Source organism: Nannobrachium achirus, assembly GCF_963921795.1.
Source record: "Nannobrachium achirus genome assembly, chromosome: 11".
Classification (NCBI taxonomy): domain Eukaryota; kingdom Metazoa; phylum Chordata; class Actinopteri; order Myctophiformes; family Myctophidae; genus Nannobrachium; species Nannobrachium achirus.
The window spans coordinates 51,914,967-51,935,177 of record NC_137820.1 but is presented as its reverse complement, the minus strand read 5'-3'; the positions used below and the strand labels follow the sequence as shown (position 1 = coordinate 51,935,177).

The 20,211-nt window shown below is 41.1% G+C and overlaps 1 protein-coding gene across 2 annotated transcripts; it reads right to left on the bottom strand.

The window, feature by feature from the left end:
- Positions 1–1,997: 1,997 nt before the first annotated feature.
- tbc1d15 (TBC1 domain family, member 15) lies at positions 1,998–19,258 on the bottom strand. 2 transcript variants are annotated; one of them, XR_013962503.1, is made up of 18 exons: positions 19,164–19,258; positions 17,189–17,290; positions 16,934–17,008; positions 16,644–16,779; positions 16,063–16,270; positions 14,001–14,103; positions 13,157–13,351; positions 12,944–13,072; positions 12,267–12,370; positions 11,998–12,092; positions 11,623–11,739; positions 11,038–11,138; positions 10,510–10,609; positions 8,863–8,960; positions 8,025–8,141; positions 7,663–7,749; positions 3,722–5,820; positions 1,998–3,653 (listed from the first exon to the last, which is right to left on the bottom strand). XR_013962503.1 is itself a non-coding variant. In XM_080736604.1 (17 exons), the coding sequence occupies exons 1-17, from the start codon at positions 19,185–19,187 to the stop codon at positions 5,617–5,619; spliced, it is 1,995 nt and encodes a 664-aa protein (XP_080592730.1). In that variant the 5' UTR covers positions 19,188–19,258; the 3' UTR covers positions 1,998–5,616. The 2 variants fall into 2 exon arrangements, 1 of the variants encoding a protein (XP_080592730.1); XM_080736604.1 differs by having other exon boundaries at positions 1,998–5,820.
- Between the last annotated feature and the right edge of the window lie 953 nt (positions 19,259–20,211).

Here is a 20,211-nt window from a genome sequence, read left to right as displayed (position 1 = left end):
TTTGTACTGTATATGCTGGACAATGTAACTGACAGGTTCAGAATGAACAGAACCAGAGGCTGATGTAACAAAAGTGCCAAGTTTATTCAACATGTAGAAAGTATATATTCGAGTTAGAATACAGAAGAGAAGAGAGGTTATTATAGTTCGGAAATCATGATCCTAAAAGTGGGACTGAGCCCAAGGGCAGGTGATATAGGGTGAAGGCTTTGGGGCCTACTGAGTCTCAAGTATAATATGGCATGGTGGGAAAAACTGTGAAAGGTTGTAGGTTAGGTTGGTTAGTTGTCCTCCCTGTCTGTGTATATGGTTAACCCAGGAAAGGACTACGGCAGCGACCTGCCGAACTCAGGGCTGTATTAACCATTGGGCCGGTGGGGCCGTTGCCAGGGGCCCTTGGCTCTCAGGGGCCCTTGGGGGAACTGGCCCGCGTGGTCATTGACAATTTACAAAAATTAAATGTATATTTTAATCAAAAATCAAATGTGTGGGCCCCTCCTCTGTTGTCTACAGGTGCTTTCTTGGTCCACAGATGACCATCATGGCTTAAAATCCAAGCTGGATAGTGCGCGTCGGGAGGGAGGAGGGGTTATGGTGGGGGGTGGGGGGGCCCTAAAAGATTTGCGGCCAGGGGCCCTCGCGGGGGTTAATCCGTCCATGGCCGAACTCAAGGACAAGGCTGTACACATCATGCCTCCAGGTCCCCAACAAACACTCAAATGAGGCTTCTGGCCAAACAGGAGGCCTCAAACGTTGACGTGACGCTCGCCTTGCCCGGTGGAGCCAGGATTTATATGCACTACCCTTAAAGGGGCAGTGCTACACTTGCCTATGGTGGTCCTAATTGCTTTCATACATACAGTATTGTCAGTCAGGCAGAAATCTCCATATTTCATGTTTTTATTCATAAATTATTGCCCTATTTTATTCTTTCATATTTTGTGTTGTGCAGAAGTAGCGAAAATAGGCAAGTCGTTTTTGCCATTGCTATTTTTGAAACAGCCCAAAATAGGGTCACAAGGTTGAAAGTCTGTCCTTGGCTTTAAATATTTAACCAATCCAATGAGAGGCATAGCATTAACAAGAGTGTGGCTAAATACTAACTACATTTGATCCATAGGAAGGAACACAGGTTCTTTTTTTTCATTTTCTGTAAATCTATGAAATTATAAATGGATATACAAGGATTTTGCCCAACAGTGACGATATGCGACAGTGTTCTGCAGAGGTGTTTCTTTGCCCGTCAATGGTCAAAATGTTGACGTTGCTTCAGGGCACTGGTTCTGCCCATTCAGAACTACAATATTATGTTTACGAGTTGAAGCTGAACGAATGACAGGACAGACATCAAGTCCACATAAAGCAGCCTCCATTTTAATAAAAACCCACGGCTGATAAGCCGCAGCTGTGGGCAGCGTGCTATCTACTGTATGCTGAGGCAATTTCCTGCTGCACAGGAAATGAAAGAGCTGGGAGACGGGAGGGGAGATGCTGCTTTGTTCCAATTGTGCTGCCACATACGCTATAAGATTGCAGGTGATAGCTCACTATGACAGACAAGTCATCTATCAGCACCTCAAACACACTCCAAATGTCTTCCGTCAAAGGAATAGGAAGCACTGTGTGGACTGTCTCAGGGGCTAAGAAGGTCACGTCTTGACGTCCCTCACTTAATACTTGAAAGAGGTGCGAAATGCCATTCGCAGTCGCCTCCAACCTGGTTTTTAAGTGAAATTACAGGGGAAGGGGTCGGTTTTGCCGAGATTATGTTGCAAGGAAAACGTTGAGATAATAGCCATTTTGTTTAGAACCGACTAAAAATAACTTTGTACTTAAAATTATACAAAATATTTTTGTATAAGTGTCCAAATAAATTCACATTGGACTGTCGTCACGGCACCCACCCACTTTGGCCTAAGGTGTCGTCTAAAATCTGGATCTAAAAAATCTAATGTTGCAAAATTTAAACAAAAAAGTTAAGGAAACAAATAACCGAGTCCTTCTTAAGTGGCTTTATTACCTGCAGTGCCAATTTCCATTCCAAAGCATGTCGTTAACCTGCTTTTAAATCCTGCGCAATGCAACAAAGTAAATCAAAGTCAAAATGGCATGAATTCAAACGCAAATGTATTTCTGAAAAAAAAGAGGGAAAAAAAAAGGAAAACGTAAATATTCACACCAAGGTGCAAAATTTAAGGAGTGGTTCACACCCAAATTACTTTTTTCTATCAATTTACTCATCCTATTAAGCCTTGAATTCACCACAGATTTTTCTTTTGTTTTGGACAGAATCCAGATTCGATATCAAATAGATCCAATAATGTATAATAAAAAGAACTCTCACGTAATCCAATTATTTTTGAGTATATAAAGAAAATGTTGATATAATTCTACTGCCAAGATTGGGCCCCCATTTACTTTCCATCCATCCACCCATCTTCAACCGCTTATCCGGAATCGGGTCGCAGGGGTAACATTTCCAGTGTTCCCTCTCCTAAGCAACATTATCCACTTGCCCAAATATTGGATCAATATTGGATCCGAAATGCAACAACAAAAGGTATACATGAATTCAGGGCTTCATGGGGAGAGTAATGGATAATTTTGGGGTGAACTACTCTAAAAAGATAATGCTTGTACCAAACAAAGTACATACTGTGACTTGACTTGGTTCAAGACACAAGTATCATCATACAAAAGCGGATTATTACATGGCATGGTGGTGGGGGGGGGGGGGGGGGGCTTACCTTATATAAGACATCAATAATACTTTAATTCAATAGGACATGGAATGACCAATTCAACAACAGGTAAATACTGATTGGAGCTTATGTATCAATAATCTATAGTTTTTTTCTTTTCTTTACGGTGTAGCACCGAACATCCCTCATACTGTATATAGGCCTATGTGTGTGTCCTCACATCTTGCCCAAATATGGAGTACCACAAGCTCCAGACTGGCCACCAAGTACTGACTGCACAGGAAAAAGCCTGCACTTTGTCATGTTTTGTTTACTTTTTGAAAGAAATGTGCCATGGAAGTCAATGGAGGGGTCAGACTGGGCTGAACCCTTGCACACATTTGGTATGAAGTATGCTTCATACAGTAGATAGGTCATATCAGATGACTGATGTCAGGCTACTGGCCATCTTAAGTCTGATATCCACATCATGGAAGCCCTGCTGTTATCAGAGGCTGTATTGTTAACCCATTTAGGCCTAGAATTATTGAATGCTTTAGCTATTGAAAAATAGCAGATATACAAGCTCACATCTGCTATTTTTGAAAAAGTCATGAAAATGTGTGCAAATCTTTGAATATATGTATTTTTAAAGCGAACATTTGTAACTCAAATTTTGCTTCTGGGTGGTCCCTGGAACTAAATATTTTGAGATGGGGGTCCGTGGCCAAATACATATCATTTTGGGGGTCCTTCACATAAAAAAGGTTTAATAACCACTGACATAGTAGTCTCTCAAGAACAGACTAACTGAGCTACAGTTGAGTGAAAAGGACCTTTTCTTTGACGATGGCCGGCCAGATTGCTGTCATAGAAACATTGGTTTTTCAAAAAACCATAGAAGGATTCAAAAGACACTTCGGGGTCAAAATTCAAATTTTCACGATTTTTCAAAAATAGCAGATCTACAAGCTCGCAGCGCGGCACTCGGTGCCGCGCTGTGAGCTTGTTTATCTGCTATTTTTCAATAGTTAAAGCACAAAATAATGATACACAATGTGTACCCGTTCTATATGGGTTTTAATAGCAGCCTAGCAGCTTGAGATATTGTTGACATTAAGACACATTTATGATGAGGGCAAGATGAGAGAGCCTTGTGACAAAATATTGAGACAATATACGTGGTCAGCAACTATTTAAAAAAAAAAAAAAAAAAAGGCAACTATAAAAAAAAAAAGAAACAATGCCCGAACAAAATCTCTGAAGCTGGCTGCTTAGGTGTTTCCCCCCGCCCCCAAATGTTCTATTAATCAACTTATAAATCAATGTTGGATATGAGATAAACTGCATTTATAGGGCACAATGATAACTGTACTTTGTTTTCTCTCCCTTTTAAATGTACTCCTCAATTTAGTCGCCATGTCAATAATCCAACAGTACCCGTCACCGCCAACCCTTATACCAGGGGTCTTCAACATTTTCAGGCCAAGGACCTCAGTTGAGAGAGAGATGAAGCAGGGACCCCCCAAAACCCATAGATACCATATAGTTTCATCATTTGACGCCACAATCATCAGTGTATTTTGGATTCACGTCAATTTGTGTTTTCAGATATTTAACCACTTGAACCATCAATACTTAATAAACTTGACCTTTAACTCTGTACTTTTTCTCCAACAGCCGATCTACAAGCTGCGAGGTGTTGTGAGCTTGTAGATATACTTTTGGCCAAAGTTCTCAGAATAATGGACACTAGGGTTCAAGTGGTTAATATAAAAAAAGTAGACACAGATTTGGAGGACCCCCTGTAGTAACTCTTTGAGGACCCCCCGGACCCCCTGTTGAAGACCCCTGCCCTATACTGTTGTTCTGGGGAGGGTGTAGACAACCACACCTCCCGAAACACATATAGTCGTGACTAGCTGCTTCTGTTCAGCCGACAGTGAGGAGTTTCACCGGGAGAACATAAAGCATGTGCAGAAATTCCATTTCCACTCTCTGCTGCTCTCCAACCGGCTTCCCACTGGCGAGCGTGGCCATTAATAGACCTTTTTCGCGGAAGCCATATTGACATAAATGGCCGTTGTGCAATTTTACTTCCCAATAAACTCCAGGAAGATACGCTGATGGTATGCATCAACTAAACAGCTGATCTACACGCTCACAACACGTCACATCACGTCGTGAGTGTGTAGAACAGCTGTTTTTGCCGTTTTACAAATAGGGCTTAAGTGAAGTCTTTCCAGTCAGCCAAATAATGTACAGAGCCTTAAAGGGAATAGTTCACCCCTAAAATTTAAATGTCTATCAATTACTCACCCCATGGAGACTTGAGTCCAAGACAATTTGATTAAAATAAATGTCCCCCCCATTGTTTCTGGATGGAGACACAAATGCATTTCTCCATGGGGTGAGCAATCGATAGTCATTGTGGGGGTCAACTATTCCTTTAATTAATATTAATATCACTGGTAACATTACACAACTATTTATATCAATGGCTGCCATGAAAAAGGCCTATATGAGTGCCCAGCCAAGCTAGTATAAATGTAGAGGAATCAAACCCCAGTCTCCCCAGCGCCATGCCCACAATTATGATTATAATGATTATTATTATTATTGTTACAATAATACAACTATTTGCCCATCTTTAAAAAAACATCTGCGAGAGAGAAGGAATGACTCATTTTCAATGAAAGACAATAATATGGTACAAGAAATTACAAAAATAAGATTTGAATAATCTTAAATCCATTGTACATTCTTCTCCTTTCTCTCTGGTTGGGGAAGTGGCAGACAGGATGGTGAAGCACACACACTGCCTTTCTTACCCTGCGTAGGCCATATACATTATAATATATATATATATATAAAAAAGATCTCCCTTGCAGCTGTGAGGCTATTGTAAAGTCTCTGTGTGGTGTTTTATTGTTTACTATGATATGAAGGCAACTTTGCAGCCGTTGGCAGGTGTTTCTCTTAAGTGTCCGTGGCCGTTAGAGCAGGCCTCCTGTCTCTGAGGGGGTCTGGGGGAGGAGGGGGGTGCTCTCTGCGGACCCCCCAGCTCTGGTGCCCCTAACCTGGGAGCCTCGGCGTCTGTTTGGAACCCCAGGATGTCACTTATTGAATGAGGCAGATCCTGAGGGGAGGGAAAAAAGTCATTCAGTCATTAAATAACACTGAGCTCGGCTTCATACAATTAGCTAATTCAGGGGTCTTCAACGTTTTCAGGCCAAGGACCCCTTAGTTGAGAGAGAGAGATGAAGCGGGGACCACCACAACCTTCTCCCGACTAGAGTCTTACTGGTCATAGATTCAATATAGTTTCATTGTTTGACAGCACAATCATTAGTGTATTTTGGATTCATGTCAATTTGTTTTCAGATATTTAACCACTTGAACTGTCAAAACGTAATAAACTTGACCTTTCACTCTGTATTTAGTCAGCTCTTTTCCCCCTCTACACCAAAGCTCTTTGCCAAAAATAGACGTTCTTCAAGCTCACAACGCCTCACAGCGTGAAGCGTTGTGAGCTTGTAGATCTGCTATTTTTGGCTAAAGTTCTCAGTATATGGACACTAGGGATCAAGTGGTTAATATATCTATCACTCAAATAGTATTGTTATGGATGTAGTTTTGTATAATTCCAATATGAAATAGTCACTCAATTAAGGCTTTTTAAACATAAATGCCAGAAGAGTGCTTTTTCTTCTTTTGTCATCTTCATATGATTGGTTGTCACTAATGCATATTATAAGCCGGCACAATTTGATCTACTCACTGTGCGTGTCATTGGTGGGCTATGGACAGAAATCTGCCTACCAATAACATCATCGATGGGATTCCAAGCGCAACAGATACTACAACCTTTGTCTTCCTGGAAAGTTAGCCAACATAGAAGCTATAGTTCTTGCATTAATAATACATCTTTAAAAAGCCTATCGACGAGTGCACCGGTAGGCAGGTTTCTGAATTGTCCACGGCCCACTTCTGAGACACAGAGCGAGTAGATGGAATTAAGGCAGAAAGAAGACCAATTATATGAAGAACATATGCTGAAAATGGGTGATGTGGTTCTTTGACATAAATGACATTTCACAACTCAGAAGGATAGCCAATTTATAAAAAGAAATTGCAATGCTATAAAAGTTTGTTCTACTCAAAGGAGATGGCTCTGATTTCAAGGAGGAAAATCCGGTACAATTGAGGACTTTTAATATCAGCACAACACAAAGTATTCTACTAGTGTAAAAAGAAGGGGGGAAAAAAAGAAAAAAAATCTGTGGTGATTTTTATTCAACCCAATTGTCAGACAATATCTATACTATAATTTTGCGAATGTCTGAGTGAGTGAGTGAGTGAGTGAGTGAGTGAGTGAGTGAGTGAGTGTCTGTCTGTCTGTCTGTCTGTCTGTCACAGCGTTTCTCCTCAATGGCTGGAGCAATTGATCTGAAATCGCATCACCATCAGCATATGAACACACCTGACATAACTGTGAAGCCCGTTTGTCACTTTCACAAATCGTATGCTGTATATTAGCATTTTTATGGTGTATCTACATCTATTTAGCCTACAGTACCTTTTGTGACCACACATGTTAAGGGAGGGGCGCTGTTGTTCAGGCCATGCACAATCACACACAAACCCACACACACACACACACACACACACACGGGGTGGTGGGGGGGGGGGGGGGGGGGGGTTCTGGCCCTGTTACAGATGTTGTCCAAAAATCATGCAGATCGGTACACAGTATCTCTGTAGCCGTTAAATGGAACGGGTATTTCTTACATTGATGCTCCTACATATTAGCATGCAAGCACCAGTTAAAGTTACTTTCCATCCCTCATATACTGTGTGCACAGTGCACATCCCATAACCCACACACTGCACATCATTTCGGAGCTCATATCTTTGAACGGGTAAGGGCTAGTACTAGTTTATAAACTGGTTGTACCTGTTATAATGTGCAATAACCTACCTTACAATTTTTGATCTGCAAGCAAATAGCTTCTGCTTTTTGGAGGATTTCCTCAATATCCAGCTTCATGGAAAGTTCATTGATGTGCTGTTGAAAATTAAGGGAAGGTTCTATAAATTATCACACAATCAGGTCTATTCTCACTTCGACAACTTGAAGACTTTGGTTTCAGCCTGTTTCTCAACCAGTGGGTCAGGACCCAAATGTGATTTTAGTGATGATCTGAAGAGGTCAATGTCTAGAGGCAACAATAACGGACAGATATACTTTGAAATGTCACTCTTGAATGCACTGACAAGACAAAATCTAGGTCCTTGTGTCAATCTGTTTGAGGACCATTGTTTTGTGTTGACAATAGTTACCTTGAGGATTTCATTGAAGCCGTAGTTCTCCTCCATGATTTTACGTTTCTCTGAGTCGAGGATGGCACAGCACACAAGGAGATGGAAATTTTGGCAGGGCAAGGCAGTCCACATGACCTGGGAGAGAGAAACAGACATCTACTGTGAGAACAAACTATTCCAACACAACACATATGGTCTATGGCATCTACATGAAGAAAATATGGTATCCACCTACATGAAGAAAATATAGTATCTATTAGGTGTGTGCGCGGATATATAAAAACAATGTTTCGAGTAGGTTACTTAGATTTTGATGGGATAACGTCACAATGGAAAGAAATCACATCCAATATTAACACTTCCTGGATGTGAATCGTTCATATTCCCTCGTAATGCCCGCTGCCTCTGTGATCTGGTCGATTTGAAGAAATAATCCAGCATTTGAGGTGAGAATGTGGAGAGTAGGCCTACGTTTCAATGACAAGTTAACCGTTTGGCTGAGAATCCAATATGCCTACTACATGTCATGTTGTGTTTGAAGGGGAGCTTTTGACCGGCTCTTACTTGCGCTGGAGTGAGAGAATAATTTATTTGACCTAATTGTATTGGGAGTAGGTGAGTAAGATTCCAATAGTATAAGTTTAAATTGATTTTATATACTCTTAATCTAATCTTCCATTGGGGTTTGGCCTTATAGATCAAGGCAATTTTGTGTGTATACAAATGTATACATTTTCGACTATTCGAACAGGCGTTTTTCAAAGATCTTGAGTACACGTACAATATCAAAACAAGATGACATAATGTGTTGTGTGTGTGCTAGGTGAGTTCTGGAAACACTGGAACTTTGACTCACCTCCCAGAGTCGCAGCACGTCCTGGAAGCTGAGTTCCCTCTTGAAACGGATCAGTAACCAGCGAAAGCAAAAATACAGGAATCCAGAATCCTGTGACTCTGCAGTGTAAATACAAAGGGGTGAGAAATGTTTAAGTGGTGCATAGCAAAAAATGTATGAATGTACTACACCGAAAGGTATGAAATATGTATTTAGCAAGGTAAAGTGTAATGCTCATCCAAGTCACTTTCACAACTGTGTGGGGTAATTTTAAGCCAAGAGTATACAGGTATCGCCATCACTCACAACACAGTACCAAGTATTACATTAGTTTGATCTCATGTCAAAATAGTCTTGCAACATAGTCATAATATTTGTAAAATTATACTTTAAATTAACTCAGTCAGGGCCGGTCGACTTTTAGATCGACTATCTCATTATGGAGTTCCCTGCCAAGCGACTTAAATCGACTTTTATATAAAAGCATTGTTTAAGCTTTTAATTTGGGTTAATAGACGGAGTGGAACGGTTAGCTTACCTTCGGCTAGTATACAGACGTAAACCGTGAAAAAAAAAGGATACGATTATGACGTCACCTTTAAGCCATAGCTTCCTGTTTACGTAGGCCTCTGCTAGCCGCTAGGCTCAATGCAAACCATCCGACCCTCACGCAGCTTCACTAGGTCGGATTTTGATTCGGAAACTTTCTGTGTGGCATCTGTATACGTTCCGGTGCCCATACCGATGGTGGTTTTAGACGATCAAGCACGAATTGAACAGTATTGAGCTCAGATGGCGGCCCGCGGGTCTCCCATTCATGTCAATGGGGATCGACGTCATCGTCCCATCCTTGAATGTTGTGAACCTTGGTTTTAACATGGGTTAACATGGGGGCTTCCACAGTCTATGGTCTATGGCTTGGTCTAGTGGTATGGTATTTCAACGTGGCTTGGTAAATTGATGTGATTATTGTGATTAAATATAGCTATTTCCTGGCGTTATAAGCGCACATTCATATTTAAATTTGGCTGGCAATTTAACAGTCAATTCACACTTGCCTACAGTAGGTCAACTGGCAGTCTGGCACAATGGCTCTTGTCTAGACTAAGTTCTGATGCGATGGATTGAAGCCAACAAGTTCATTCTATCATCAATAAATAATGCACATAATCATCAATATTCTTAGTTTAAAGAGTTAATGCTGCAATCCACAACGTTCACACCCTTCACAGGTCCCCCACGCAAGTTTTACAGAGTTTCATGGAATACCACTTGTCAACCAGTAGTGGTCCTACCTGACCAGAGGATCTAAATATCAATAGATGAGAATAGGGAGACCACCTCCAACAAACGCTACCATATAGACTGGTTAAAAAAGGTGTAAAAGTTCAAATACATTTGTTTTCACTAGGAATGTTATGGATAGCAGCATTAATGTAACTATAGGTCTTCCTCAGGCAAATACAAAGCTTTAAACCAGTGTGCAGATATTTTAACCTTTTTTCGGAATATTGGCTTGATGTCCAGCAGCACCTTGCCTAAATAAAGGTACAAGATGTGCACACATCTCCTCTTTGAACTGTTCAAATACCCTTTTTAACCAGCCAGCCAAGCAGAAATGAGTATTTTCCATGATCATGGTACAGGTATGAAGAGGGTTTTGCATACCAAGGTAGTTCCAGAAGGTGAGGTCCAGCAGTCTTAACAGAGTACTGAGCTGAATCAGCTGGGTCTTCATGCCCTGCATCTGTTCCTCAAAGTTCTGGTGCTGCACGAGCACACGCACACACACACAAAAAATGGTGACTCTCTGGCTAACAGATAGTATCCAAGCAACAAGTAACAAGTGGAGACACAGGATCCAAACTGCATTCAAAGGTATCCTGGCAACAACATGTTCTTTCTTGATTGCAACAACAACGCAGAAGTAATTTGTATCCATTGATGGTAGAGTAGTTAAGATCTTCACTTCAAGACCTGCACGTATCTTTGTCTGCTCTTTGATTCAAACCTAAAAGCGGGCCACCTTGGTGGGCCTCCTGTCCTTCATGGTCCTACTGTCGATCTAAAAAAAATGCTGGCATAAACTGAATGCAGGCTGGTAGGCCATAGAATTACCTCCACTCGTTAATTTTCACATACTTTTTGAAATACTGAACTTGAAAGGCGCTCTGATCAAAGACACTGGAACTTTACCATTTGGTCCATGTAGGAGACAAAGCACCAGAAAGCATCCACCTCATTCTCCATCACATAGAGAATTGGGGAGAGGAGGTCACTCATTCCCTGTACATACCCTGGAGATGGAAAATAATAACACATTAGAGACTGCAAATATTCATTATCCAAAAAAAAAAGCGAGAGAGGCAGACCAAACCTCCACATTGTGATACATGGCAGAAAGGATCACTGCTTTGAAAGCCAAGATGATAGCCAAGGATATTATGCCTTGATAGTGCTGTTGAGAGGAAAGGCTTCTGTGAGCCTTGTTTTGGGACAATTCTTTTTTTTTTCTATTTTCACTACTTTTGTGTGACTCCTTTATTATTATTTTAATTTACAGAAGAAAGAAACTTGGAGATACACAGGTTTCCGGCTGACAGCAACAAAATGCTTCCGCTATACCGTCTGTGCAACAGAAGCACAGAAAAATATTGATTCACAAACCAGTGAGTGAAATCTTGAATTACCGATACTCATAATAAATAACAAAAATTGAACCTATTTATCAGAGAATTTGTTAATCCTATGCTTGCTCCAAGAAACGGTGGTATGGCTCACCCAGGTCAAAGTCGTACATGCAGTATGTCATCAAGATGTCATGGAGGAGAACCAGGCCAGGGTTGTCAATGCCTTCATAGAATCTGTTCGTCCTGTCTGTTCGGTTCACGTCTTTCTCTGAGGAGTCGAAAGGGTAGTCATATGTAATGAAAGTAATCAAATTCCAGCATTAATTGCATCATGCTTCCCAGTTTCATGGTACAAAATGTGTGATCCTGTTGTCAATATGTACTTTTATCCATTACAATATACTGACAATTTAGCAAATATATTAGGTGGCATATTATTATCAACATCTTATAATGAAGGTAGGTCTTTGGGAAAGCATTGTCTTAAAAAGCAACCAGCAAAGAAAAGAAGGAAAATGTTTGTTACCTATGAGACTCTTGTAGTCTTTAAACCTGGAGTTTCTCCTCTCCTGCTCTTCACTGACTGACTTCCATTGAAGTTTCATCCTGAAGTACTCGTCCCTTTGGTACAGGAAAGACGGACATGCACTGTGTTAACTAACACATGACAGACTGAGGCAAGAATGTTTGGAGCGAAACAACAAGGTAATAATATGTTACAATAACATATAGTGAGCTTGTAGATATCAAAGGAGCTTTACACAATTTTGAAGCATGGTTACGCAGACCCCTTACGTTTTTCTTCTCTGTAGGTTTTTCCTCTCCTCCAAGGTGCTGTCCCAAGGGAAATACCCCAGAAGAAACTTCCACGCCTCTTTCCTCACAGCATGGCATAATCCCTGCAGGATTACAAGTGTGAAGGGAGACCCGGGTCAATTGGAGGAATTGTGTAAATACGGTGGTTCATGCAATTCTGGGCATGACATAGTATTTTAGTATTTGGCAAAAATGATGTCAAGTTCACATCGCGGCACGTTGTGAACTTGTACTGTAGATTAGGGTTTCTCAAATGGAGGTTCTGTACGTAAGACAGTGGAAAATGGAAACATCGTTGAGTATTATGTTACTTATGCATGATAGAACATTAGCAAATGCTTTGTGAACTTGCAGATCTGTAAAGTGTAAAATTAAATCAAAAGCATGACTAGCACAAGTGTTATTTGAATATATTGACATCAAATGAACTTACTGAAATGTTATGGCTGCAGTTTACAATGTATCTGCTCAGGAGGTACTAATTGCAACTCCTTCACTGCATTTCTTATTTGTAATGTTATATCCTTCAAAGGGTGGGTTATCATTGAATCGTAGCATCATATGCTAGCAATGGTTTTCTCTTCTCAAAATGTTCTAGACTAGTCACATTCAATCCTGGCAGGGAAATGTTGATTGATAAAGAAAATTCAACATGCCCCTTTGAAGATGACTTGTTTGAGCTGAGGGACCCTCATCATGCGTCCCTCTGCATCCTGGTGCTCAACCCAGTCCTCAGCTGATAGCGGCTCTCTCCTCTGGACCTCTGGTCTGCTTCCCAGGTCAATCTGAGATGCACAAAGCACAGGTCCAGTCAAGTCAAATCCACCCATGAATGTACTGTCATCTATACAGTCTCTCTAATCACTCACTCTGGTGATGACTTCAAAACCAGGCTCTTCCTGCTGGTTGATCTCCAGGCCTGGGATGACCTCCGTGAGCAGGTCGGCCACCTCCTCTGGTGGGCGCTGTTGCTGCTCGTCTGCGATCCAGAAGGCATCATATATGTAGTTGGTGACCCTGGAGAATCCTCCGAGCGTTGCCTCATATGGGTCCTTCTTCAATTTCTGTGGGAGACAAGTGGCGCCTAGTTCAAATAAAGTTGGTTCCTTCCTTTTCTTTATGTAAAGCGACTTTGGGGACTTGGAAAAGCGGTATATTAGCCTAGTTCCAGAACCTGAATCGCTAGCCACACCCCTTTAAAATGTTGTTCTGGCGATTCAGGGGTCTAGAAGTGCTCTCATTGAAGAGGCTTTCCTCGTTCGAAAATCCGTACAGAAAATCAGCGTCGTGAATCAGCGTCTTGTGATCAGCGTGGGTGGGGTTTTCCCAGAACTCATGTGCGTTTCCAAGTAAACAAGCGCCGCCGCCGGACCGTACCGCACATCGCATCGCCCGTCGCAGTAATATGCGATCGTATTGATCTCGCTATGAAACACCAGTAGCAGGCATGTTATGTTGCGTTTGATTCCTAGTTCGTAGTGCTGACGCACGGACAGACAGGGGGGCATGCATTCCTAACTTGTCTTGCATTGTTACCGATCTACATCGTTCCTCACTTGCATAGTCCCTGACTAGACCGGTGCCCAAAGAGCACCACTATAGAATATTAAATAGAGTCACATTAAATAGAGCGTAAAGAAAACAATTTACAATGAAACTATCCAACATATTTCATCTTGTTCATGGCAAGTAACTGTGATTTTAGCTCCTTACGTTGACAAGGCCATAGTTTTTGTCATCTAGAAGATTCTCAAAGGACTGGGAGAGAGCCTTGTTGGGACTGCTGACCAGCAGGCAGCTTGCATTATCTGGTGACCTTCAAAACAAAGGTGAAAAACAGTCAACGGTCTTCATCAATGGAATGATCAACATCCAGTCAGGGCCTCTGCTGCTATTTTATGCATTTTGTGTTGTTTATTCATGGTAATGTGTTTTGTTTGGTTCATCATCACACATTGCTATTTTAGCCCTTAGCTCCGAGCTCATGGTTTAGTGACGAGTCATCACTTTTCACATTTTTGTGGGGGAATGTTTTTCGAGCAAAACAATTGCATTGGATTCATAATCATGACAAAGCCATCTTTTGACCCCTCACATGAGACATAGTAATGTCAATGAGACCCCAACTTTAATTGGCTCTTAATAGTTTCCCAAGGGAGTTGGGTTTGAAAAGGTTCAGGTGATTGTAGACACCTTTATGAACACAATTGTGAAGAAAGCTATTGGTAAGCATTTAGTTCCCAGATTGGTCAAAGACTCGGCTAACTTTCCCTAATTAAACACACTAGCTATCTGAACTAGCTCTTGGTTTGAACAAGGCTGAACAGCCAACCAGAGACTCTCTGCCTCTACTCCCCCTCTCTCCCTTGACAGCTGATTCACATATTGAATCAGGTGAGGTGAATGACCCTCGCAGATGCATGAATACCACCGATGGCACATTACATTACATTAACAACCTGATTTTTGGGCACAGATATGAATCGAAGGCGTGTCAGCCTTTACTGAACAATTCAAAAGGTCTTTCATGTCTGCAGCCGTTACGTTTTCAGTGATATGGTTTAATCATATTGACTGTATCCACCTCTACATTGCACAATGTTTTCAATTAATTCAAAGTTTGTTACGTCATTATTGTCTTTTCTGTTAAGTGTTGGCTAACCTAGTTTCCCCATTAAGGATTCAAAAGGCTGTCAGTCAATTAGTGCAGGATAAAATACTAACAATCAAACAATGTTTGTAACATCATAACAATTTTGCACTGCTATAATTTGTGTTTAACTGTAATGTTCCGAATCTTCCGATCACTGCAGTATGAAAACAGAGGATGCTGCATTGGTGGTATTGCAACCTAGCTTTGAAGGTTAACACTTATAAGAAAACAATCTAGGCAGACAGGAGACAAAGGCATGGTTGCGTGACGTCACAATCCATTCACGCCTGATGCTTGTGTGTGCAGCATTTAATCCAAACAATTTCATTATGAAAGGCTTTGATAAGAACTTTAATAACAGCTATCTGCTGGCAGATAGAGAAACACGTAGCCCGTGTCCACCACAAATCATTTGCTGTGATATTTGGCTCAAAGGCAAGAGTATAGCTCTGTGCTGCAGGCTGTCCACCAACTCAGACATAAAGTAAACAGATGAGCGTAGACAGAGAATCCCTTTGCTTTTGACCTTTTGCAAATCACTTGAATTAACATATAGATAACATGTATACATAAAAGAGATGTTTAAGGAAACGGAAATATCATTGAACCAAAGGCAGATTCATAGGGTGGTTTGAAACTGGTTCCATTTCAGTGGAATGACATAAACCTCAATCTGTTTGTTGCCAATGTCTCAGTCCTTGATGACAGCAAGTTCAGAAACATCACTCCACTCACTAAATCAATAACAGGATTAACTTCATAAATACTCTTCTGAATTGATTTTGGAGGGTGAAATTAGGTAGATAGACTTTTTGACCTACTGTACTATGATGACACCATAGTGTGATGTTAAGTGTGATTAAATAATTTACCTCCAGTATTTCTTGTATGGTATGTGTAATTACAGGATGAATCAATTCAGGATAAATTCAATGATCTAACGTGTCATGAAATAAAGGGGCTCGTCTGTGAGTCAAGAAGGGTGGTGTCTAGAAGGTATCCAGTAAATTACATGAGGCTATATGTATGTGTAAAGACCTGTGGAAAAATTACTGTGGGCATAGGGCAGACACACAGTGGTGGTATTAATGTCCCACCCTGGAAGAGGGAGAGGGTACTCACTCGCTGAGCAACACATATCTCCTGAGACTGTCCAGGAACTCTGTGCTGCCGCCGTGGTGGAAGTGGAGGGCTGGCAGGGAAGTGGAGGACTCTTTCAGCTTAATGAGAAGGTAGGACCAACCTTCCTCTTTGACTGTGATAGATCTGAGGTCACCAACACTGAAACTGAATGCCCACCTACTCTTCTCCTGACTATGGTTCAGGGAACCTGAAAGTGAGAGGAAGTCAATGGGTTTACGTTTGTGCATTGTTACAGTTTGATGTATGGTAAGTCATACACTTTTTCTTTAACCAATCAATAGAGAAAAAATATGTATTGACTTTTTCACTTCAGGACATTGATATGGTCACATGACTCCAGGAAGAAAGAATAAATCAAAATGTAGAACACAAACACCATCAATAGAGAAAAAATATGTATTGACTTTTTCACTTCAGGACATTGATATGGTCACATGACTCCAGGAAGAAAGAATAAATCAAAATGTAGAACACAAACACCAATTTCACATCCTCAATATTGCAGTGTAAAACCACGTGCCAGAGCCGTGTGTTTGGAAGATTGTTAAAATTTGACATACTTTCTCCATTTGTACAGGTCTTCTTCTTGAAGGAGACAGCGTTAACCATGTCCCACTCCGTCTCGTAGCTCTGCTGTGACTCCAGTTGGGACCGCTCACCTCCACCCTGGGACCATTCCATGACTGAACTGGAATCCTGGCCAAGCACAAAGAGATTCACTTGTGTTAAACACTTGGTGTCCATATTTTAGGCAACATTTAGGCAAAAATCTAATAATTTACATTAATTGTGTGTGATTAGGCAATTAAGTAGTAATTGTGACAGGCCTAACTGTAATGTTGAAACAAACCTTCCCAGCACAGAGTATGTTGGATGGGTCGACGGTATCTTCCAATGGTTTGTATTCCACAGTGATTTCAGCATCCTGACAAGTAAAGATATTGTAATGAACAAGACGTGCTGAATGTGGTTATAAGCTCAGCTCTCTTACAGCATGAGAAATGCAACTCATTTCATGTTCCGTTGTACTACAAACTATACACAAAGGGTGGGTGACTATGGTTCAACGTATTTCAAAATCAGGTTACCATGGAATTAGGAGTACCTTATCAATTAAGCGAAGTGACCCTGAAATGAGTAGATCTTGCTCAACGCCAACATCATCTGTGTTTGAATGTATGAACACCCCTTCGTGTTCATATACAACCTAAAAGAGAGGTGGTAAACTTCAACGGCCAGGTAGCCTCAGGCAATGCACACATTCAAATGCAGCATTGAGATATGTGGGTAAAATAACACAAATGCCACATAGAGGGTATGCGCATGCATAAAGTGAGAGGCAAATGGAGTGGTAAAGCGAGTTCAATGCAATCGGATAGGACTTTTCTGTTTGGATGTATGGGCTGTCAAGGCCAGAAAGTAGTTTTTTGCCACTCAGCAGGCGTTCCCGACTTACCACATACGTAACTTCCGGGTTTGATGATGATGTCACACGCATACCCTCTATCCACAACTTTCCAACATCCCATTGTGCATTGCGCAGAATGTGCAGGCAGCTTCCGGCACCGCAGCCGAGAGTGATCTACAAGCTCACAACGGTTGCATCTGCGACGCGATGTGAGCTTGTATGTCTGCTGTTAACCGGAAGTGTCCCGCAAATAATGCTACAGTAAATTCTCGCAGAAACAGGTGGATAGGTTAACAAATGAAACACAACCAGGCAGTTATGTTGTTTACAATCAGCAACTGAGCCTGCAGTGCTAAGCAAGATTAGCTGGCTGCTTAAAAACACAAACAATAGCTTTATTTAAAACAGAAACCATTGGGCCATATACATGCTGTATGTCTGTACGTAGCCGCAAATTGCAACACTAGATTTCTGTTTAATCTGATGAATCTAGGGTTGCAATACCTCCCATAGGGATTCAATGCATCAAAATCTGATTGTACTAAACGTCAAACTCACCAATATTGTGGCTCTATGGAAAGCTTCAATTCGCAGATTTTAATTTACGCTTCAACTTATTGTTTATGTCCAAAAGTATTGCAATTACACATTCTAGCAATTGAAAAAACATTAGACCTTACATGTTTTATTCATTTATTTTACAGTTTGGATACATTTTACATGGAGGTGCCCACTCTTCCTGTTCTGTAGTTAGCTAATGCTAACGTTAGCTCTTAGCACTGCAATTAAAAAATGATGCAAGTTAACAGCAGCTCTGTATCAGGCAGACCGTCGGATTGCTGCACCAGTTTAATCAGACTGAACCACTAACTGAACCCCAATGTTGTGATGCTGTGTAGCCATAACGTTAGCATCTAGAGAGGGGAGGTCATAACCTCAGGAGTTGAGGTGCATTCGTGGCGTGTTTGTGTACAACTAAACCAGTGGTGTAAAGTACATTTACTTAGGTCTACAATTTTGAGGTATTTGTACTTCACTGGAGTGTATTTCCAATTTCTTTTACTTCTACTCCACTACATCTCGGATCCAATTATTGTACTTTTACTCCACAATTATTTGAAACTTTAGTAACTAGAGACTTTACAGATATTATAAAACATGCATTATTTTATACCTTTTAGTATACCTACAAGCGCTATACCTTTCAAACATTTTACTTTTGGTAGTACATTTTGATGCCAACACTTTAAGTAAATTCCGGACTTTTACTTGTAACTAGAGTATTTCTATGTTGCAGTATTGATACTTTTACTCAAGTAAAATATTTTAGTACTTTAATTTTCCACCACTGCACTAAAACAACAAGCGCGCAGGCAGGCTTCGTCGTACGACGGCGGCTTGCACCAAAAACAGTCGATCTACAAGCTCACAAGACGTCGCGTGACGACCGTGTGGTGGGCTTGTTTATCAGCTGTTTTTGGCGTACGATCCAGCATAACGTAGGATGTTACATGTTAGCTTGCTAACAGCAAAACCCCTGTGTGTGCTACTGAAAATAACGCTGGATAACTACCGGGGGTGAAAGAATAGGTTAGATGCCTGATCTCGGTTGCGCGTTAACTTGCGATCACTGTGAACAGATTAGAACACAAAGGACGTTGTTTTCCAGTACCTTGGGAGGAGTGTTGGCCGCCATGTCGCCCCGTTGGTTCGCACTCACTGTGATGACGGCGGCTCACGTGCCTGTCTGTCAACTTCCAAAACAACCAAAACAACACTGACAAGTCATCTTCCTGTTGGCCGCGGTGTGAAATGTAGAGGAAGGAGAGGACACGGTCGTCATAACCTGTGAAAAAGCAACTTGGAAGGAAAACAAATCAGTAGGTTTTATTTGTCACTAGCTAGTAGGCCTACAAAGATGTGAAATGCAATTTTGTGCGATCAACAAAGCGGTGTAACAACAATAACAATAGATTCCATACCATACACACATTTTGTTTAGATCACTGTTTCCCAAACACTGGGTCGGGACCCATTTGTTGGTTGTGGACAATTTTTTATGGGTCCCGGCCTGAATTCTTTGTTACTATTTTTTTATTATTATTATTTCAAAACATTTAAACAAACAAATACAAAAAAGCAACAAAAAAAATCTAAGAAATTCCATAAATTAGAAAACAAATGTTGAAGAAGTAGTGAAAATAGACGATCTACAAGCTCACTAGTTTGGGTCCGGTGTCATTCTCAGCCTGGGGCAGATCATCTACCGACACCGTATATACTTTCTCTTTTGGGCCTCTCTTTTCTGCACATTATTAGTCTCTGTTTAGCTTAGTTTAGATTAGTTTGTGGCGCCCCCTATGGGCAGAGGTGGCCCCTCATATGATGGGCCCCTGCCAAAATGTTATAACAAATATTATGTTGGTTTATTATTCTGGCTTAAGAGAATCCCATTCCACTGACACATGCATTCTCTATTTGTATGACCAAATCAAACACTTTTTGGGCAATTTGGGCAAATATTGCGGCATGCTCATTGCTCATGCTGGACCTCCAGAAGGCATTAGACACTGTAGATCACTCTATTCTGATTGAGAAATTAAAAGCTATCAGTTGACAACGTAGCAGTGAGCTGGATGCAATCTTACCTGGTGGGGAGAGAACAGGTGGTGCCAGGAGGTGAATGGTACCTAGTCCTCCCTCCTCCCAGTAAGCTGTGG